This window comes from Zonotrichia albicollis, chromosome 6 (assembly GCF_047830755.1).
Source record: "Zonotrichia albicollis isolate bZonAlb1 chromosome 6, bZonAlb1.hap1, whole genome shotgun sequence".
Lineage (NCBI taxonomy): Eukaryota > Metazoa > Chordata > Aves > Passeriformes > Passerellidae > Zonotrichia > Zonotrichia albicollis.
In genome coordinates, this window is record NC_133824.1 from 9,194,867 (window position 1) to 9,217,942 (window position 23,076).

A 23,076-nucleotide genomic window follows, 5' to 3' on the forward strand; every position below is an offset into this window, starting at 1 on the left:
TCTGGTGAGCAGCTTCATGGGATCATCAAGTCCTGTGAGCATCTTGGGGGTCTGCAATGCATCATTGTCATCAAAGCAGATTTGGCATTAAATTTAGACTAACTTGCTTAGGGCTTTGTCCAGTCAGGTATTGAACATCTTGACAAATGGAGATCCTGCCACCTCTGTGGGACTCTGCTGCAACCAGACTGCCCTTGTGGTAGTTTTTTTTTTTTTTTTTTTTTTGCCTGATTTAGTTGTAATCTCCATAGTTTTGATTTATGTCCTGATAAATCCAAGCCCTCACATTAACACTGGCCAGCTCTCTTAGGATCCTTGCATGCATCTCATACAAGTCCAGTAAGCTTCTTTGCATTGATATTTCATCAAGAGAGAATTCCTCAACCCTTTTCCAGTGCAGGTGGCTCCTCTGCTCTTGAACCCTGTTTTGGTACTGGGACTAAGCCCTCTAACACATTGCCACTGTTTTCATGCCTTCCTGTGCTGTCTGGAGCAGACTTTCTGCACACTCACCCAAAATCTTTGTCTCCTACCCAGCTAACTGCCAAAGTCTGCTACTGGGATTTGTCTGGGAGCTGCACCCGTCCTGGTAGCAGCTAAATAGCTGTCTCAGTAGCAGATGAATTTCCACAGCTCCCAACTCACTTGCTTTTGTGTTACCTTTATTCCTCTCCTGGATGCTGTTTTGTGCAATCCCAGTGGGCACAGCAGACCTTCCTTTTATTAGTGGTGTTACTCCTTGTTGGCTCATTCCTTTTGCATGTATGTGAATGTACCAGAAAGCTGTGTGACCATAACAGAAAACTGAACTGAAGAGCCATATGTTGGTTTAGGGTGGAGAGGCACAGGGAGATGTTTGGATGTAGGGTACTTGCTGATGACTTTGCTACACTCCTGAGAAATAAGTGTCTGAGTAAAGTTTTCTGACATTCAGTGATGTGTAAATTCTCAGAGATTTGGATAACATACCAAAACAAAGTCACTATGTAAAGTAAATGATATCTGTGTGGCAGCAGCACCTTGGATGGTGGCAGGGACAAGAGCTTGGATCCCCCATATATTAATGAAATGTTTCTCTCTGTTTTTTTCAGCTTGACCTCACCAAACCCATTGAAGATCAGGGCCCTTTGGATGTGATCATACATAAACTGACAGATGTAATCCTTGAAGCAGACCAGAATGACAGCCAGTCACTGGAGTTGGTTCAGAGGTTCCAGGTAAGTGGTTCTTTCTGCATTTCAAGCAGCAGCATGATTTTGGTGCAGCAAATTCAGTCTGATTACAGTGCAGTTTGTAGGAGTTTGGTGAAAAGAGCTGTCTGGCACACTGTTGACTTGCTGCTGATAGCCCAGCAAAAGTGGTTTTGTCAGTTTAAAATGGATTTGCACCTTGGGAAGGTTTTGTTTTGTATCAGTATGGTTAGTTAGAACTGGTTTCCCACCAAATGTTCTTATGTCATTTCAAGAGTATTAGTGCTGCTCACAAAGAGGAACATGTGTTTGCATCCCTCCATGACAGAAGCCACTGAATTACTTTGGCCCAGCTCTGTCTAGTCTTCCCAGTTCCTGGAATGCTAATTTCTGCAACATCAGGATTACTGTGAGTGACTCTGTCCTCCATTGCTGAAAATCCTGTTATATGTTTTTTTTTCCCCCTCAACTTTACATTGAAGGTCAGAAATATGCAGGATGTGTGGTACAGAGAACTGTTTTCCCCAAGAAGTGTCTTAAAAGATTCTCTCCCAGTGCCTTCCAAACTTTTTTATTTTGGAAGACAGGATGAGATAGAGGGTAGGGCCCCTGTGAGCAGACATCTGAATTATAGCCTCTCTCCAATAAAATAAGGCCTTAAGCTTTTGCTTCTGCAGGAGACTGAATTGTGCCACATCACTGGCATGCAGGAAGCTCCCACAGCAGTAAAACATAACTAGGAACCAGTGGTGCAGAGCACAGGCCCTTCTGTGTTGAATTACATGCCAAAATGTGTTTTTAGAGTTTACTCTCATGTAGTTTCATTTCCAGGGCAGAAACTATCTGTAAATTGTTGCCTGTCTCCATCTGTCCTGTATTACTTTTAAGATATTGAAAATCATTAGAAATTAAGAGAAGCATATTCCATAGGAAGAAGAAATTTTAAGAATACTTTATACTAAAGTGTGTGGTATAGGGTTGTTGTTTTGGGCTCTTAAAATCAATGAGTGACCTAGAAAATTAAAAATGTCCCCTTGCAAGAAAGCTGTTTGTATGAGTGAGGTGTTATATAAGCACTGTGGTATTTCTGGCACCTACACACAAGTGGAAATAGTGTGGTTCCCTTATTGTTGACAAAGTTGACTGAAAAAGTTGTGATGATCTTAACCAGACCAAACAGTGCAAAATTCATTATGCTTTTTTTCCTGCTATTGAATATAAATGTGACAGCAAGATGATACCTGGCAGCAGTCTTACTGTTGGCTCCATAAAGCAGTCTTCCAGGAAGCAGAGAGCAGGGGATCCTTGACCACAGGAGGAGGAATGATCTGCCAGACTACATTTATGACCTTTTTAAGAATGACTTTTTTCAGATCTATGTTATAGAGGCCTTGACCATCTAATCTGCAAAGAGCTGAGGAGGAAACTGACTTCATGTTTACATGACTCTGTGTCCCTGCTCTCTGGAGTCTGCGATGAGCCCTTGTAGGGTCTGGCAGAGAGTGCTAATAGAACAGGAAGCCTCTCGGCATGCCATTTTCTGACTGTTTCCAATTGCCTTGGAAAAAAAATGACAGGAGAATGAAAATGGTATGGAGGAGTTGCCTGTTGACAGTGGCATTTTTAGCCCCAGAAAACCTTTAGGGCTGAGTTGTTTGAGGTCTTTGTGCTGGTTGGATATAGTATGGAGTGCAGTTTCTCAGGAGAATGCTGGTGGGTGCAGCTGTTCTCCACTGCCCTGAAAATCAGTGATGAGTGCCTGGTGATCTTATCCAAAGCCAAAACAAAGACTGCATGCAGCACCTAGTGTAGTGCACGAGATGAAAAGTGGAGAAATACTGTTATTTGCTTTTTAAGACACTAAAGTCCTTATTTTGGGGGATAAGGAGTATTTGTAGAGATGATGGTCAATCTCCCTTCCTACCCACTGTAACACAGGGCTGGACTGATTGAACACAGGTATTTAGTTAACTCTGAGAATTGGTTAAAGTCCTCAGTGCTTCCTTCTTGACCAGAGGTACATGGAGGAGGTCAGGTGAAGAGGCAGAGTCCCCAGGGTGCCTTTCACTTACTGGTGCTACAGTCCTGCCGTCTTGCTAAGGAAGAAAACCAGCTACCCCAGTTCCTACTTTCTAGACAAAGGATATGGATTTGAAAACTGAGTATGTTTTGGCTCCTGTAAGACATTGGGGAATCTTTGTTAGTCTTTCATTAGAGCAAAATGCTCTCTGAGCATCTCCCTGTCATAGCTGTACAGGGGCTTGAGTGGCTTCATTCATTGCAGCTTCATATTGCGTTCAAAATGATGGCTCCAGTGATGGAAAATCAATAGGGTTATTAATTTGTCTTTCAAAGCTTTTTCTGAGCAGGTTCTCTTTGTATTAGCCTACTTAAAAAGACAGATCAGACACAGTTTTTATGCCTAGTCTTTTGCTATCAGGTTGATGAAAATTTAGAATATTTCCTCCCCTACTGCCCTTCAGCTCTTGACTCTCCCACTCTGGAGTTGCCCAGGATGGTCTCTTCTAATCTTGATTGAGAAGCTTTCTTAGAAGGGTTTGAGACTAAAAGGAAGGAAAATGAGGGAGATATTTTGGAAGGGAAGGAGGTAGGGGACTTCTCAGCTGAGACAAGGCAAGCAAAAAGGAAACTATTACGTCTTAGTAATTCTTTCCTAATTGGAGGGACAGGTTGATACAAAATTGAAATGGTGTATTTACACCTGAATTCACAGGCCAATACCTGTGTTTTATGCATTTGAAAAATAATGATGTCTTAAATTATTGGAAGAGCCTCGTAAACAGCAAAATTAACAAAAAATTTGTCATTCAAGTGCTAGGGGTTAGGATAGCTTCTGTGGGTAGGATATGCAAGATGAAGGAGCAAAGGACTTCTGAAGGCTTCACAGGACAGCTGAATACTCAGAAAGCTTCTTTGATACATACAGAGAATAGAGATGTAACAGAGAAGATAATTTCCCCCTTCCCCTTGCCACACCCTTCTTTCCTCCTAACCGCTGTAGAAATCTTTTAGATTTAGAGACAAACAATTTTGAGGTGAGCATTTACTGAAGACCCAATACACCTTCACCTTTCCTTTTGGAAGGAGGTGTTTTTGAAAAGAGACCATCACAGCCTAAGACAACTAAAAGGAGCCTTTAAATCTAAATCTGATTCAAATGCTTTAGACAAGCTTGTGTTTACATCTCTTTCTCCCTTGGAAAATGTTGACATGTTTTTACAAGCAGTCATTGTCATGTTTCTGTATGTGGGAAAACACAAATCCAAATGGCATTATTGTTTCTTTTTCTTACTTGTTTTCTTCTGGAATATTTTTAATGGAACTTTGTTTAATATTAAACAAAACATTATGTAAGTTTTATTACTTAGTAATAAAAGCAAGTCAACGAACCAGTGAGTCTCTTATCATCTAATGACCTATTATTTGCAGTAGATACTGTATCAACATTCTGTTAAAATATTTAAAAAAATCATTAGCTACCTTTTGGGGTAAAATGACAAGCAGCTCTATCCTCATCTATACACAGGTTTCTCAAGGAAAGTATTTTTTTTTAACTGCTGGATTATATCCAGAGGTATTTAATGGGAACATGACATTTTTGGTCTCTTTCTGATTTCAAGTTTCATTGTTGGCCTTCTGCCTGTAGTGGGGCTGGTACAAAGCATGACTTAACACCAGGCCCAGAATACAAACAAAGGAGGATCTGCTAAAATTCCTTGTTTGTTCTTGTTTGCTTTTATTATGTCAAAGATTAGAAAGAGGAAAATATCGAGGATGTCTGGGTCAAGCTGAACTGCAGCCCAAAGACAGATCCTTTTCAATCTATTGTTGGAAAGCCTAAATATCTTCCACGTTGCCTGGGTGGTTGGAATCTGCTGTTGGATATCAGTCTTCAGTAAATCCACCAAAGTAGAGAGCAGAGTTGTTTTGCAGGAAGGACGAGAGAAGACTTGAAGGTTCAAAGTTGAAAGGTTGTGCTGTACTCTCTTGGCTTCAGCGTTTCTCTTTTCCTTCTTCAACTGCTTAATTTTCAAGTTCATGTCTATAGTAGCTCATCTGCTTTCAAAATAATTAGGCAGAAACCCGACATGTTTATGCAGATCTGTATTTCTGGTAGTGGAGCCCCTCTGTGCTGTGGGAAGAGTGCTGTTACTTGGGCTACATCAAGAGTTCTCCAGTCTCTCAGGTGATCTTCACAGGTCACTTAGTGGTGCTGCAGTTCTGCCTTCTTGGTAAGAGAGAAAACCAAACTACCTCAGTTCCTGCCTTCTAGACAAAGTATATGGCTTTGAAAACTGAGTGCGCTTGTAGTACATGATATGTGCAACAGTTTCTAGTAAAGAATCAAAGTTTATAAAATATTTCACATCAGCTACCATAATTGTTCCTGTGAAACTAACAAAATTGACTTTTCTTATTGTAATTTCCTGTTGTAGACAACTGGTGTAAGGTTCAGATCTTTTAATTACTTATTTAAAGTAGTTTTCTGTGCATGGGTATTGAAACTTCCTTTTGCTTGTGTTGGTGATGTACTGGCAAGAGGTGTGGGAGACTGGGAAAGTGCTGGCAGCCTAAAGGCCCAAGGGGAAGCTGGAAGCCCCTGCATAGCTTCAGCAGTTCATCTCTAGCTGTGTTCAAACAGAAAGGATACATACAAATACACTGACCTTGTTCTGCATTGAGAGTCTCTTTGAAAAGAGGCTGTTTCTGGATTCAGTTAAAAGGAGACATGTGTGGCTCATCCCCAGATCAGCTCAAGAAGACACTTCTAGTTCGAGGTCTTGCCTTAGATGACACAGATCTTCACTGCTCTTTTGCTGTTCCTGTGCTTTCTGGCTGTCCAAGTTCCTAGGCCTGGAAATGGAGAAGAGTTGGAGAATAGTACCTGACATAGATTTAATGCTGAGAAACTTCATTGTTTTGTAAAGAAAGCTGATCTTCTCAAAAGCCTTTGGTGTGTGTTTGAAGGGGCTGTTGCCTTGTATTCGTGCAGTTCTTCTTGACATAAGAGTAATTTGTTAAAGTTCTTCAGACTCTAAATGGCTTTTGGAAAACAGCTCCCACCTCCCTCATCTTCATCAGTTATTTCTTGTTTGCCTTACAGAGCTTTTTGGAGGCTCCTTAGGGCAACAGGATGAGAAATAAGTCACTGGAAAGTCAACTTAGATGCTCATCTCTCTTGACATGTTGACTGGTGTAGAATGGCCTTGAGCTTGTTCCTTATTCCTGGTAAACTTTGTTATGCTGTGGCAAGCTTAGTGCTTGGATGATCTTTAAGTCTGGTTTAGGGCTATTACCATTAGAAATAAAGCACTGTGAAGTCCCCTTGCAGAAAGCATAAAAAAGACAGGCTCCCTCTGGAAATAATTAGAGTAACATAACCCAAATTAACAAGTAGAATACATAAGTCCTGGGGAAGCAAGGATAGTTCTCAATGATGATGAGAATGAGGAAGATTCCGGAAGGTACACAAGGAGCTGAAAGACAGAAAAATCATTCCATCCTGGGAGGGCAGAAAAGGCAAGAGTCCACAGGCAGGAGGAATGTGTATGGAAGGGGAATGATCAGTACATGCACAGGAGGGGCTGGGCTAGGATGGAAGTCCAGGGAGCTTGAAGTCAAGGTGGAACCAGAGACTGGTCAAGGCAGACAGGTGGTCACCACAGTGTAAAAGGAAGAGCTCGTACACACATCAGGAGGTTTGCTGTCAGAGCTCTGCTGAGCCACCTTTCAGAGCTGTCACATGTTAGTCTGGGTGCTGTGCTTGCCTCCTCCCCCATCAGCATATGGGCTCTCTGTAAGGAGCTCATCCTCTCACTGTGCTGGGAAAGACAGTGTGGTAACTCCCTGTCTTTTAAATGGAGGCAGAGAGGGACTGAAAGCTGCCTTGTTACACTCTGGAGATGTTGAGATACTCAAGTACAGTTTCACTATCAGCAAGTTCAAGCTAATGCCCTAGTCACTGGATCATGCTAGCTCCACAGGCTGTTTTAGCTGCTGCATAAAAGGGCACGTATGCATAGACATGTGTGGGTGTTTAAGAGGCATTAGGTAATAAGATACTTTAGCTCTGAAAAGAATAAAAATCTCATCTGTATTTGAAAGTTGATTGCTCTGCTTTAGACTCTGGAAGTACTAGTGGACAGAAGACTGATGAAAACTGCATGTTCTGGGGTTTAGTGACTGGAAATGAACCCACCTTCTGCTCCACTGAGCTGATGAGGCTTTTCATCCAGTCTGTATTGCAAGGGTGTGACAGCAGCTAGGTTTGGCAGTCTTGATGACCAGCTGTGTGAAAGGCTGTCCCTTCCTTTTCCCATGAGGCAGCAAGGTTGAACATGGCTTTGGGGAGTTCATTCTTTGTGTTCTGCGGGGGTTACTAAATATGTCAGACACAAGTATTGCCACTGAGGGGTGCCTTGTGCCCTGTGAAGGAAAGCTGCTTGTGTCTTGGGGGTGGTGCAGTAGGTTCATTAGACCCCAATGCTGGATCCTCTCAGCCTCAAATTAATAATCTCCTTTCAGCAGCCATCAGTTCAGACTATGTAGTCACCAGGAAGCAACAGGTTCTGCATCCCCAGGTAGTATCTGGAACAAAATCACTTTCAGGGAATAGATTATGTCATTCTTTTCTCTCCAGCAAAGTGCATCTCCTGAGGCCATCTCATCATACTCTGAGTATCTTTTGTAGTATGTTTTCTTCTTGGAAAAATCAATTTAAATGAAGTAGAACTTCATGGAAGTCTATTAATTGTAGGAGCTTTTGCATTAATGGGTTTAAAGAAGTAAGTGGAAACATTAGGATGGCTTTGGGAAGTTGGGTGAAACAAAGAGAGACGCTAACTTTGGATATATTAGTCTGATTTTGAGTAGAGTAAGATAGATGTGTTTCCCACTGACTTTATAGAGCCAGGTTGATGATGAAGGAATTCAGCTTCTAAGAAACAGAAGGGAGTTTTGTTGGGTTTGCAAAGCTGATACCTGGCAGCTGTGTCTGTGTTCCTGGCCAAGATGCAGTAGTGCAGTCATGACCTCAGTGAACAGGGAATTGAGTTCCCAAGCTGAAGATCCATGGGGTCATTAACATTACTTTGTTCTTGTAGTCAGAAAAGGAGAGTATGAGCATAGAGAAGTAGCAAGCAATGAAGATACAGTGAAGCAGCAATCTCTTCAGCTCTGCCAAAAATAATTTCGGCCCTTATCATTCAGCCCTTAACACTGTCTTCAGCCCCACTAGAAGACAGCAATAAAAACAACATAAAAGAACACAGATGTATTTCTGAGCCTAGTTCAGATAGTTGTGATGTTCGCATGCAGTAATTGAATGCAAGGCTGACCCCAAGATAGCTGTGTGCCATCTTTCTTCTCCTAATGGCTTTTCTCAGTCTTGCTGTCAGTTCTTACGGTGCCACTTTGCCACTGGCTCCCTTGTGAGCTAATGTGGTTGCAGGAGAGGTTTTGCTCCTGATGGAGTCTAGAGGAGGAATTTGCCATCTAAACCAGTTAGCTGTCATGTTTGTGTTTGATTCAAGTGTCAGTGTTTTGACTGTCTGGGGACTTTTTGTGTTGCCAAAGTCCATTTGGCTCCCCTGGAAGAGAAGCTGGACTTTTAACGTTATATATTCTCTTCCTCATTATTTTCTCTTGTCATTATTTTTCTACTCTCTTCAGCCAACTTAATGCCATTTTTCCCCCTGTATATTGTTTTGCAGGAGTACATTGATGCTCATCCAGAGACCATTATCCTAGACCCTCTCCCGGCTATCCGTACACTTCTGGATCGATCCAAGTCGTACGAGCTCATCCGGCGAATAGAAGCATACATGCAAGGTAGGCCAATATCTGTGCTCCTGGAGGCTCTTGTTGTGACTAGAGAAGAAAATAGCTTCCTTCTGGAGACTGGATGTGTAGTTTGAAGTAGTGGTTTTGTGCCCTTTGCATTGTCTCTCCATGGGAGCACAAACACTGAAGCATTCCTGTGTCACAGGATTGCCCTCTGGAATCCTGTGCTCTTCTTTTTCCATATACACGAAGGAGGTTTGTAACTGATTAAAAATACGATGTGGATTTAATGGGGAGCATATTTACCACTGTGAGCACTCTCAGAAATCTTCTGGAAAACATTGTCTTCTTGTTGTGTGCTGGTAAATTGAAATGACTGTACAAACTCAGCAGATGTAGTAAGAATCCTGAGGCCTGAAACTGAGGGAGAAAGAAAAACTGGTTTTGGAAAGGATCAAAAGAAATTAAAGTGTAACTAGGGTTAAGATCTTTGAGAAGTACTGGAAGCCTATTACACAAGCTAATTGTTGGAGGAACATAAATGCATGTCTGGTGCTGGCTTGTTACCTGACATAAACTATTGCCCTTAACTGGTATCATTTGAGTTGTATTCTATGTAAGGAGTCATGCCTTTTCAACCTGAATAGTTCTGTTACCTTCTCATTTTAACCATTGCAGCTGTTGGGTTAAATTAGTCTTTCATTCCCATTTTACTTCTGCTGCTGTCATGTTCTTGAAACATTTATTGGCTTTTGAATTTAAATCTAGAATAGCTGTGAAGTAACTCTTTCATATGTTAGATGACTGTAATGGGGGGAAATTGCATTTCTGAACTATTTTCTAATGGGATGTTATTGGAAATGCCACTGAGATTGTGTTATCACTGTCTTGATGGGCAGGTAAGAAGCTCAGCATTTTGTATTTTTATAGTTGTGGATTTATGGACATATTATTTGCATATAACCTGCCTGGCCACACTGGCACCATTCTTATGTAGAAATAAGAGTAATAATTCACAGCACTCCCTCTTGTCTTTTGGAATCTCTTAGGGAGAAAATCCTCAATTAATTCAGAATGATTTTGTTTTGGAGTAGCTGTTGCTGTTTGTGAGGGAAACCTGTGCACTGAGGGAGTGACTGGGATTTTGTTCTAACATCAGAGAGATTCAGTAGAGTTTGGGTTTTTCTTCTTTTTCTTAAATTGCTATCAGTAGTATTGTCATCCCTGTGAGAACAATATGTTTGGGAGGATATCCAGTTTTTGAAAGTAGTTTGTCTTCCGCATATTTCAGCCTGCTTTGGTCAAACTGATGAGAAAAATAAATAAGTCCTTAAGGAGGAAAAAGAAAAAGGAAATTTGAATTCAGGTAAAACTGACAGTTCAAAAAGAAGCTGTTAACAAAGCTGAGGAATGAAGTAAGGAATGGCCTAAGCTGTTGTCACTGGCTGCTGCAGTGTTTGGTAACCATTATTTCCCTGACCCTCTGTCCCCCTACCCCCAGCACTTTCCTCCCCAGTCCTATTTCTGGCTCGTAATCAGAAATATCATGACCAAGACCTTGAACCAACTCTGCATTTAGCAAGGGAAATCCCAGGAGAGATGAATAATTGTCTAACTTCTTGTTCTGGCCTAAGTAGATCAGCCTCTGTATTCCTGCACATGATGATCTGCAGTAACAGAAAAGTTACACCACTCTAGGCAGTGCTGTGGGTTTTTCTCCCCTTCCTTGTTTTCATCTGCTAAGTTATGTTTTCTTTGTTGCAGCTACTATCTTATATCCCAAGGCCTTGAGCATTCAGAAAACCCAGACAAGAAGCAGTACATCTGTTAATAGCAGGAACTCTTAGGAGCCACATCTTTATCGTTCTGGAATTTCATTATGGAAGTAACTACTAAGAAAATAATATCCTAGTCTGTAGCTGTAACTAGAGAGCCTTTTTTATCACAGGATACAAAATTAATGTGATGGGTTAAGTTCACTGCAAGGGATTGTCTCTTCTGAAGGAGTGCTGTAAATTCAGGAGGGTTGAGTTTATATGCAAGGAGAAGCCTTCTGCTATTCAAAGTCTTTCAAAAGAAAATTATATATATTTACAGATCAGTTTTGGATTTCAGTGATTAATGCCTCTATTTCAATTATGTTTTTAAGTAACTATAAATGAAGTATAGTCTTTATTTATGATCCTCGGTTTACACTGAAGATTTATTTTAACCCTGTAGACCTTAGGACAACTAAAGATTTGCACCAGTTAGATTAAAGAGAGGGTCACTATGTGCTCTGCTGAGGTGACTGCATTCTACAGCGGTAGGGCCCCATGGTCCATAAACAGTTTAATTTTAACTCTAATTATTTTTCAGATGTCCAAGTCACTGTCCTTTTGCCAGAGAATTCTCCATGCTTCCTGAAAAAGGGAATCCCTACTTGAAATGTCTAGACTGGGTGTGTGGACATTGTTAGGCTTTCTGAAAGTCCTGTATCCTGCTCTTCATGGAGTCCAGTGTCTGAGTGATAAGTACTTTGACCCAGCCTCCTGGGAATGGTTGCTGGGACACTTTGTGGCTGAGGCACTCCTTGTCTCTGCTGCCAGTCTGTGGCTGCTGAAGAAACTGAGGTGCAGGAGAGCTGGGCCACAGTTGTACCAGTGGTCTGAGGGAAAGCCTGGGGTAGAACCAGAGCTTTCCATGTCCTAGTCTGACACAGCAACCACTCACTCCTTGTGGAAATAGAAGGTTCATAGACTGGCCCAGTCACTGAAGTTGGAAAAGGCCTCTTGAGAACACGCAGTCCAAGTCCCTGTTCCAAGCAGTATCTCTACAGCAGCTTCCTCAGGTCCATGTCCAGTTGGGTTTTTGTGTTTCTCCACAGATGGAGACTGCATAACCTCTCTGAGCAACTTGCTCCAGGATGCACCTTGAATCTGGTGTCTAGCATGCTCCTAGCAGTCCTGATGTGATTTGCAGGGACTGTTGCTTTACTCAGTATGGACAGGGGTATCTCCCTTGGAAGGAAGTAGGACTCTCTTCTGGGAAAAAATAGCTTTAAGAGATATTTTAACATTGATTTTAATGAATTCTATTTTGGAATCAATAGTCTGGCTGGAGCTGTGACTTCCTCTTTTTCCTGGTCTCCATTATTTTGAGTGCAAGCTCTAAAAGAGCTAGTTATTCGGCAACCCATACTACTGAATCTTTAAAAAAAAAAAGATTTGAAAAAATAAAGGTTGCATTCCAGCTAGTGTCCTGTATAGCTGTCAGGTGTATGTTGAAATGAATCACTGAATAGATTTTTTTGGTGTCACAGTTGGTATCTCAGCAGTTGTATTGCTTTGTTTACCTATCTCTAAAGAATTGCTTCTTACATAAAAGAGCTCTTGATCAGTTGCAGTGATGTCTGGTGAAAGATTAGGAGCATTATTTAGTAACAACTTCATTTTTAACAGGGTATTGTATGGTTGGAACTGTGTCAGCCTTTTAAAAGCTCTAACTTAATGAAAATAACTAAATTTTCTGATGTGTGTTGAAAAGTTGTGATCCTTCAGGTTTGAAATTCAAAATTGGACACTTAAAATTATGCTTAAGATGGTAATGGATGATCACTTTGGTCACTAACTAAGCTTTTCATATTACATTTTTTGTTTAAAGATTGAAAGCTTTTGAATTTCCCTATGTATCTTACAAGTAACAATCCAAATTGAAGGAACTTAAATGAAAAGTGAAGTGAACATGCTACTGACTCAGTGTGCTATCTAGTTAGTGTTCCCATCTGCTCAGCTTCCTCTTCTGTCTCAAGTGACTTACTGGTTTCTCTGATAACATTTGAACTTGCAGACCCTGAAGTTAATTTCTTTAACCACTTGCTCCTGGCTTTTTCTTCCATTGTTTCAAAATTTTGTTGTTCTTAAATTTAGCTAGAAGTCTAAAATTTGTACAGACAATAGTCCTTATGGAGCTCTCGTAAAAAGGAGAACTCCTGCATAAGCTGAGCTGCAACTCCTTAATTTCTCTCTTCCTAGCAGTTGCTTTTGAAGCATGGGAGCTATTTCCTCAGGACACTCTAAACAGTATGCAGCCCTTTAGCTTCAATATTTTCATCCTGCATGTAATCAAAATCATTTATTTTTGATTGGTTACTATTATATGAGATGCAGTTGCTGCTGTGTATGCTTCTTTCTCATTTTGAGGGATATTACAGAACAGATCACAGTATCCTTCTCTATTCCCTGGATTTCTTTTTATCAGATTCTGTCTGTTTTAGAAATACTCCTCTCACATCTGCATGTATCTTTTGTTACTGTGGGGCAAGCTCAGTATGATGAAATGAGTAAGGCATTTGATTTAGGGCTTGGGGTTTTCTGCTTGGTGCTGGTTCTGCCTTGCTGTGTGATTTTGGACATGGAGTGTCACCCCTGTGCATCCTGGCACTCCTCTGCCTGCCCAGATGGCACGTTGCTTTGGGCAGAAACTCTTCTCCAGGTGTACAAACACCACTCCCATACAGCAAGTCTCTGTGCCAAGCTGTGGAGGTATTGTTCTAACAGAAAGTGTGGATCTGTTGTTGAGTAGAAAACTGCATCTACAATTCAGCACCAAAGCAGATAGTCAGGGCTGGGGGTTTTGGACATTATGGAGCATGTACGTTGTTGGAGCAGTGCATACTTAGAGCTTCTCAAAATCAGGCCACCCAGTTAAAAGTGCATGAAAATAGCTGTATATACGTAGCTTTAGGCACTCACCTTTTGAAACTGTAGCCTCTTTTTGCTGTGGCCTACTTTTCAGAGCTGTTTTGGTCAGAGGGGAGGGAAGAATAGTCACACAGGTCAACTTCAGACACCTCTTATTTTTATTTGAAGCTCCTATTAAATTGAAGCCAGATTTTTCTTTTCACTTTAATGCCTCTTAATCACCTGCCTGTGTCTTCAGTTAGAGGGCAGATCCCGGATACTGTAAATAACCACACCAGTTTTTAGGTGCAGAACCCTGCCTTGTTGATTGTATGCTCTCTTTCCACCAAGATAGATGTCTTATTACCTCACTCAAAATGTGTGGCTTGTGTTCACTCACTGGATTTTAATTTCTGTCTGAAACTAGCACACCTGTGAGGAAGGAAGGAGTTGGAATGGAATTGATGTTCTCTGTGACTGTAAGCAATTTATCCAAAGTGCCTCAGCTCCCAGCAGTGTTCCACGTGGCAGTCTCTGTACCCAGCTGCCAGCCCTTGGTAGGCCTCAGTGCTGCTCTGTGAAACTGGAAGCACACTGGGACATCTGCCCCAGGGAAGTGTCACCTGCCATCTTGCTCATAAAAGCTCATTCATTCATCTAGGAGGAGGATAACAACGAGACATCAGCATGTTGGTGTTATGATAACAAGCCCTGGCTTTGAAATTGAAACTAGACAGCTGCTTCCAAAGTACTAATCCTGTCCTGAGAGAGGTGGCAGGAAAACAAAGTGGGAAGCCCCCCCAAAAAAAGCCTGGAATCTTCTGTCTTGTACCATGTCTTGCTCTTGTTAAAGCAATTTACAAAAGGATTTTCTGGGGTAAGACTGTTGAAAGTTAGCAATTTCATTATCAGAAAATATGAACAGGGTCTCCATTCCCTTCCTGCCTCTCCTCTCCCCCTTCAGATTTTCATTATTTTGAGCTGAGATCTCTGTCCCAGCACAGGTAGGAGGGAGCTGGGGGCATCTGTGGCTGTGATGGGCACAGTCCCTGTTGTCCCAGGCAGGAGTGGCAGCCAGCCAGCCTGCTGCCACTGGCCTCCATCAGTCTGGGGCTGTGCAAGGGACTCTGCAGGCCAACAGGCACAAAGCCCAGAGAATAATACAGAAAACATTTTATTGTTTTGTCTCACAGTGTGCCAGCCAGAGCTCCTTGAACCAACAAACAATCTTCATCTGGGATCCTAGTAGTCTTAATGGCCACTGAGCTTTCAAAATAAGCCTGCCTGTAAAGTTCAGATGTTATTTTTGGATGCACTCTTTATCTCTCAAGTGCTTTTTTGACCAGATATGAGAAATCTGCACCCCACTTTCACTCTCTTTTACTTATCTGAATCTGAGAAGAAACAAGGCTGGACCTTTTATCCATTTATTACATACCATTGTTGGAAACTTTTGTTTTACATTTACGTGCATAATACCAAAGCATTTTTCTACTTGATAAAGCTGAAAAAGTGAAAAGGTTTATGTCTATTTAGGTGAGAGCTTCTATGAATTTTGTGCTAAGGGCTTGGGTGGATCTGAACATCGACTGAACCTGCATTTTATGGGGTAAAAAAATAAGCCATGACTGCACTCCATGGTCATAGGGCATTCCTAAGACATCTCCAGTTTGGGTTTTATGAACAGAACATTGATTAATTCTTGAGGATTATTGTCTCTCTAGAATTAGGATAAGAGGAGCAGGGATTCTTCTTGCCATGATGAAGTCTTCACTGAATAAACTAGATGTTTTAAATTCCAGCATGGTTGTGTTTCAAGTTATTCTGATCCTCTTGAGCAGAAATTTCCTTGGCTGACATCCAAATTTCCTAAGTATCTGGGTGCTAGAAAAAGTAATGAAGGAGCATTGAAAGATAAATTGCTCAAAATATAGATGTAAAGCTTAACTGGGAATACTTTTTGCAGTAAGTGGCTTTTCACAGTGTTTCTACTCATATTGTCACAAGATCAAAGGTCAAGAAATAAGTCTTGAAAAATAGGACCTTTCATCTGAGTTGGAAACCAGGGTTTGGCTAATAAAATATTACTCCAGTTCTGGTGTAATGTGTTTATATCACTTTTGCTGCTGAAGAAGCAGTTTTTTTTCTGGTGTGGACAAGAAAATTAGCATTCCTTACATTTTGTCAGGTAAGTATCTAGCCAACTTGTGGTAAACCTGGTGAGATTAGAATCTCTTCTCATGCAGAGTCCAGGAGGAGCTTAAGGCTTTATCAAGGTTGCATGGAATCAGCTGATGGTAGCACTGCCTGGGAGGATGCTTTCCTTTACCACTAGGGCCACTAACATCCCATCTAAAATTGGCTCCCATTTCACTTATCTGCTGGCTTTGTGCAGCTGTTCCTGCTGAGTGTATCAGTAAAGAAAATCATGAGAGCTTGAGTGCATTTATGTCCCTGACGTCAGTAATTGGGTCTGTCTCATGAATTTTCCAAATGGCTTTCAGGAATTAGAGTGAATGGGGCTGAAAGTGTAAAGGTTGATGAGAGGGACTTGAAATGGTATGAATTTCTTGAATAGTTTATGACGGAGTGGAACTAAACCTCTATGCTTGATAGTCTTCCTATCATGCACGAGGTCATGTACTTGTCATTGTGATTTGATACACTACACTGCTAACATCTTGCTTTTCTCTCTGTTTGGGATACCCTGTTTACAGTAGTTCTTGGAAAGTTCTGATATTTTGTTTTTCTGATGTATAAATGCTGCATATGGGGTGGAAATAAAAATCCCTATGCATTCATGGTCTGATACGGCTGTATGGAGACAGTTGGCATCTCTGGAGTGTCAGTAATTATGGCTCAGGAAACAAACCTTTCCTTACATAACCTTTATGTGTAAAGGAAACAAAACTGATTCAGCAGGAGGCGGCTTTGCCACATGAAAACAAAAAGATGCTGTGCTGAGAACAAAAAGCAGTACTGTCATAGCCATGTGTGGCATCCCTTCGTATCCTGTTGGTGGGCAAGGTGTATGTGGAGCATGCTTCAGAACTCCTGCCATTTGTAGGGAAATATGCAATCTGTTTAGTTCTCTACACTGAGAGTGAACCACTGCTTGTAAAATTGGGTTAAAATCACAGAATCACACAGAATAACAAGGTTGGAAAAGACCTTCAGGATCATCGAGGCCAACCCATGCCCTAACACCTCAAATAACCATGGCACGGAGTGCTACATCCAGTTTTTTTTTTTAAAAAGACATCCAGGGATAGTGACTCCCCCACTTCCCTTGTCAGACCATCCCAGTACTTTGTCACTCTTTCAGCCTAATATCCAACCTGTATTTCCCTTGGTGCAGCTTAGGACTGTGTCCTCTTGTTCTGTCATTTGCTGCATGGAGAAAGAGGCCAACCCCCACCAGACCACAGCCACCTTTCTGGGAGTTGAAGAGAGTGATAAGGGCACCTCTGAGTCTCCTTTTTTCCAGGCTGAACAACCCCAGCTCCCTCAGTCATTCCTTACAGGGTTTATATTCCAAGCCCCTCACCAGCCTCGTTGGTCTCCTCTGGACTCACTCGAGCATCTCAATGTCCTTCCCAAACTGAGGGGCCCAGAACTGAGCACAGCACTCAAGGTGTGGCCTCACCAGTGCCAAGTACAGGGGAAGGATAACCTCCCTGCTCCTGCTGGCCACACAATTCCTGACACAGGCCAGGATGCCATTGGCCTTCTTGGCCACCTGGGCACACTGCTGGCTCGCGTGCAGCCGGCTGTTAGGCAGCACCTCCAGGTCCCTTTCTGCCTGGCCACTGTCCAGCCACTCTGTCCCCAGCCTATAATGCTGCAGGAGGTTATTGTGGCCAAAATGCAGGACTCAGCACTTGGACTTATTAAACATCATTTTACTGGACTGCCCATCCATCCAACCATTTCAGGTCTCCCTGCTGAGCCCTCCCACCCTCCAACAGATGGACACGCGCTCCCAGCTTAGTGTTATCTGCAAATTTACTAATGAAAGACTCAATCCCCTTATCCATGTGGTCAGTAAAGGTATTGAACAGAATTGGCCCTAGCACAGACCACTGATGACAGGCCCCAGCTGGATGCAGCGCCGTTCACCACCACCCCCTGGGCCCGGCCATCCAGCCGGTTCCTAACCCAGCACAGAGTGCTCCTGTCCAAGCCTGGGCTGCAGCTTTCCCAGAGTGTGCTGTGGGACACAGGGTCAAAGGCCTTGCTGGAGTCCAGGTAGACACAGCCACAGCCTTTCCTGCATCCACCAGGAGGGTCCCTGGTCATGAAAGGAGACCAGGTTGGTCAGACACGACCTACCCCTCCTAAAGCCCTGCTGGCTGGGTCTGATACCCTGGCCATCCTGTAAGGGCTGTGTGATGACACTCAGTATAAACTGCTCCATAACCATACCTGGTAGTGAGGTCAGGCTGATAGTTTGAATAATAGAAACTGTGTATCCCTCAAATAGCACTGTCCATGTTGCTGTAGTTGCCTCCAGGCCTTCTGATTAGAGTTCTTGGAAACTCTCAGCTAGAAATTGGATATCTGAACACGAGTCAGCACATTGAGATAACTTAAAAAAAAAAAAAAAGTCACTCCTTAGAGGGCAGATCTTAAGTAAACTGAAGCATCAGAAAGTGCGTGACAAAGACCAAAGGCATGGAGGAGATAAATTCCTTTCAGTCTGGCAAACCAAGCATCAAGTGGCATTTCAGGATTTTTATTATTAATGCTGGAAAAGGTGGATGAACACAGTATACCAAATTTTTTAGATAACTCCAAATTGTTTTGTTTTTCTCAGACAAAGGGAGACAGCAATATCAGACAGGCTTACCAAAAGACAGTGAAGAGTCAGCATAATGTTAGATCCACTTTATAGTAGTCTCTTGGGCCTATAAAAAAATAATATGGACATGCATTGTTAACTTCTGCATTAACTCACTGCTCAGGAAAGACCTCAGCTTTACGCTGGGAAGCTCACTGGAAACTTCTGCCCCCTCAGCCTCAGTAGTCAAAAGAGAACATGCCAACAGAATCAAACAAAAAGATGGTGGTAGCCAAAAATAGCATTGAAGACACTGAACATACAGTTGTGTAAATAAAAAACTTTATTTTTCCCAAAGACTGTTTTCAGTTCTGCTTTCCTGAATTTAAAAATATGCATTAGAAGTAAAAGGAATCCTTGAAAAAAGGAACGTGGTCAATGCCAAGAGACAGCCACAAGTGAAGAGTAAAATCAGTCCCAGGCTAGCAAAGGTGGAACAAAACCTGAGCAAACAAAACCTGAATAAATGGAGAAATGTTCCCCTTTTTCTTTTCCGTATCAGAGTTAGAGTTTCATTGAATAGCTCTGCAGTTGCCATAAAGTATCATTTAAGATCATAGCTGGACTGAAAGAGGTAGGACAAAGTCACAACTAGGTTTGAGAGGTTTACAAACCCTTGTGGTTGGTGGTAGATAGTACTGACTGTGGGATGTTAAAAAGAAACTCCATGATAAACTATGAACTCCCTAAGTTGGGATATGTTGGAGGACAGTATATATTCCCTTTGCTTTGATTTGAAACCCACTGCCAGGTTGAAAAGATGGAGATAACATGGTGTCAGCTTAATTGTGTTCTCATTTGGTTTGATAATTCCAGTGTTCATTTCCATCTCCAGGGAAGCAAGAAGGCCTGAAACTGTACCGAGGATTTAAAGCACTTTCTTTACTCCATAAGCTTTAAACCTTATGCAAGTAGTAATGCTTTGGTGTTTTTACTGTCCTGTGAATAAAGCCTTGGTATTTAATATAAATCATTATGAATGCTCAGCATGTTAAATGGGAACTCAGATAGAGACAGATGTGTTAAAACTGTTATTCTTTCAGAAATATGGCTGGATGATGTGATTGTGACTCTTTTCTTTGATAGCTCTCTCTTCTACTGTATTAAGAGCCTGTAGAGTGAGACAGAGGAGTCTGTTCATGAGAGGACAGAGCTGAGGCATTGTGGAACAGGCCCCGTGACACACAACAGGGAGGAAACAGTACTGAACACTCTTGAAGAAGTTTTTCTGTCAGGGCATATTCTACTAGAAGATCAAGGAGGTCACTCTCCAGATCACTCTGGTGCATTGTCTGGGACAGGGCGTTACTTAACAGTCTGGGACTTTTCAATTTCTAAAGCATTTTTTTTCATTTCCTCTCTTGCTCCCTGGCAAAATCATGAGGAAGACTGACCAGTTGCAAAATTTATCTCATATGTAATTATGAAAATGATTGAACAGATAATGTTTCACAGTCTCACCCACCTGCCCACCCTAACAAGCCTGTTCCATGATCAGAATAACTGCAGTTTTTTCCTTGCTGCAGTGCAGCTGCCAGCTTCCGTGGTGTCTGCTGGGCCAGGGAGGGAAGGGAGCACTCAGCTGTTGCTGAGGGTGTTAACTTTAGATGTGGCATTGGGTTTCCTACACGAGGGAGTGTTCATATCCCAGGTCTTTCTTAATCAGCTTGAGGATGCTATGTGGGTGTTTGCTCTGTCTCTGATTGACTGCCAGCAAGCAGCCAGCAGTGAAATCTTTCCTGCAGAGATGCAGAGTGTCAGTCTTGCAGACATGTACCCACCACCCATCTGCTGACAAATGAATATTCTGAATGAGGTCCTTTTTTGGCAAGTGACGCTAAACACACTATGAAGGCAATGGAAGATGTTCAGGAAGAGTTTTGTCTTTTCTGATCTGCATTTTTTTAATGTTTGAGGGTCCACTGAGGTCTTGGTTGTGTGGGACAGTTGAGCTTCACTGAAGCAATTCCTTCACTTAAAACTGAGAGTTTATTCTATCACATCACCTTACTTAGGCAGTGGTGTGTTGACAAGACACCCATGCAGGTGAGTAGCAGGACACTGAGTATAAGCCCCATCCTGTGCTAAGTTCTGGTTTAATGTAATACAATTAATCTACAGGCAGCATTGTGGGCAAGGCACAGCCTCTGAGATGTAAAGGATCTGTAATCATAGAATCATAGAATGGTTTGGGTTGGCAGGGACCTTAAAAATCATCTAGTTCCAGCCCCTCTGTCATGGGGTGAACAAGAGCATGGGGTGCTGCAGGGGCACCTTCCACTAGACCAGGTTACTCAAAGCCCTGGCCAACCTGACCCTGAACATTTCCAAGGATAGGGCATCCACCACTTATCTGTGCAACCTGTTCCAGTGCCTCATCACCCTCACAGTGGAGAATTTCTTCCTAATACTCCAATATCTTATTAATTGTTGAGATCCAGGGCTTTGACAACAGCCCTGCTTATTCTCTTGATCTCTAAAATGTCAGCCAAACCTCCCTGCTCCCTCAGAGGAACCTTTTGAGGATAAGTCAGCACTTGGGAAGCCTGTGAATGTGCTGTTTAAACACGGGTAGAAGGAGTAAGTATGGATGAGATTTTTGCTAGCAAGGCTGTTGTAGTGCTGGGGCAAACTAACAGAGTAGTTATTGATCTCCTGTACTAGAGGCTTTGGGAACAGACTCGATGTATGAACATCTGCCAGTGTTGGTGTTTGGTGCATTTTGTCTTCTCTGAATGCAATAGGGCCGGGGTAGGTAACCCAGTAGCCTTCCCAGACCAGTACTTCCTGATGCTGATGTTCCTTCAGAATGAAAAGCATCAGCTACTGACAGTTCGAGCCAGGGATCTTAATGAGATCATGCTGAGTGTTAACAGACATCTGTCCTGTGCAGGGCCAGCACAGAGGAAGACTCATAGCACACATGTTTACCTGTTAACATGAGAGTTAATTAGGGAGTCTGTGAAGTCTTGGGCTTCCATTGAGGCAAAGTTTTCATGGGTCAGTGCAGCCAGACCTGGATATGATGGGCTGTGCGCCCATAGAACAACCAGCATGTTTCACCTGGACATAGTCCTCAACTCTGGCTATTTGACTTCTGGGCTGAGGTTGGCTTCATTCTGCTTTTTAGGGATGCCAGGAGAGGAGCAGTGGGCTGGCTGCACCTGTTCATGTAGATGTGGAGCAGCAAGAGCAGTATTTCCTCCTCAGTGGAGAAATGTGTGGAATGGGTTTGTCACTTGCTTCACAAGGGTGAGGCAATTGAGCTGTGCATTCCTGAATCAGCAGGCTCCTCTTGCCTTGGGCGCTCTTTGGCAACCACACATTAAATCCAAAGCTATAAATTGTATAATTTGCATAAGATATTAGACAGAGAAGCACAATGGGACAGACGCTAATTGCTGATTTGGGAAGCCTCACAAGCATTTGCTAGGGGATAAACTGCAGTTACCTCAGTGTTGGGCAATTCATGTTGGTTTCTAAAAGGAGAGAAGCGTATCACACCAACTCATTTCTTGTACTCTGTAATTTGCTGATTTCATTGTTGCTCTTGGGGACAGTTTTTTAGTTCCTTTTTAAGACAATATTTTTTAAAAACTTGCTATTTTTAACAAGGAGGCAAGTGCAGTTTGGGAGGGATACTCTCACCAAGAAATTGCAAACTCCTGTTTTGCTGCAGCAAAATGAATTCTACCATAAACTCTCTGGCATTTCATAGTCCTATCCTAGGCTGCCATGCAGGTGCACCAGATTGCAAATTAGAGGGTTTTGGTTGATTTTTGCTGCTTTTGCAACCCCAGACTTTGGTATGATTTTGGGGAGTAAAATTTATGCAGGCATTTTATTCTGGTTACTATTAATTTCTTATCAGCTGTTAGACTGCCAGTTAGTTAAACTGCTAAATCTTAAAATGTGTTCACCTTAAAATGTGCTATGGGGAAGGTAGAGATCTACATTTGCCAGGTTTTGTAGTCATTTGAGTGCTGTGTCTTCCAATACTGCCCCACAATGTTTGTATGCCTTCTGTTTTATGAGCTGTTAATGAAATACAGGCAGCTCTCTATATGCTTCCCCTGAAGGTCCTGCACCAGGGGAAGGTGAATGTAGACAACAGAGCTGATTGCTTTTGATTATCAGTATTTTGAGCTAATTGCTTTTGGTTTTCAGTATTTTGAAAGAAAATAATGTTATATCTGAAAATATTAATTTTATTTTCACTGAAGAAATGATCATTTGTAATGAGCCTAAAGGGGGTAGTGAGAGAGTTAGCATTTTTCAGATTTCAGAATTTGGAAAAGAAGAGAAGAAAATGGCTCTTTTCCTCCCCTTCCTCTCTCCCACTCTTACTCTACAGCTTGCTGGCCCAAAATTCCCAAGAAGAAAGGTGTCTTGTTCTTTTGGACACTTTATTTGAAGTGAAAATAAAGAAGCTTTGCTTTATGTTTTACTGAAAAGCATCTTACTTCATACCTTGGTAAAAGTGCAACCACTTGCAGGGAGTTTGGCCTGTCCAATTGTTTTGAACTTAATGTTCAGGACTAGTATAACTAAACTAGTTGAATATAAAGGTAAAACACAAGCT

At 42.1% G+C, this 23,076-nt stretch overlaps 1 protein-coding gene across 4 annotated transcripts in view; it reads left to right on the forward strand.

Moving 5' to 3' along the window:
- The window catches only part of ITPK1 (inositol-tetrakisphosphate 1-kinase), a 138,523-nt gene that overhangs the window by 68,304 nt on the left and 47,143 nt on the right, over nucleotides 1–23,076 (forward strand). For all 4 annotated transcript variants that reach the window (XM_074542449.1, XM_074542445.1, XM_074542446.1 and 1 more), the window contains exons 4-5: nucleotides 1,092–1,217; nucleotides 8,924–9,041. In XM_074542449.1, the coding sequence (XP_074398550.1) occupies nucleotides 1,092–1,217; nucleotides 8,924–9,041 (244 nt within the window). The remainder of the gene's footprint in view (nucleotides 1–1,091; nucleotides 1,218–8,923; nucleotides 9,042–23,076) is intronic.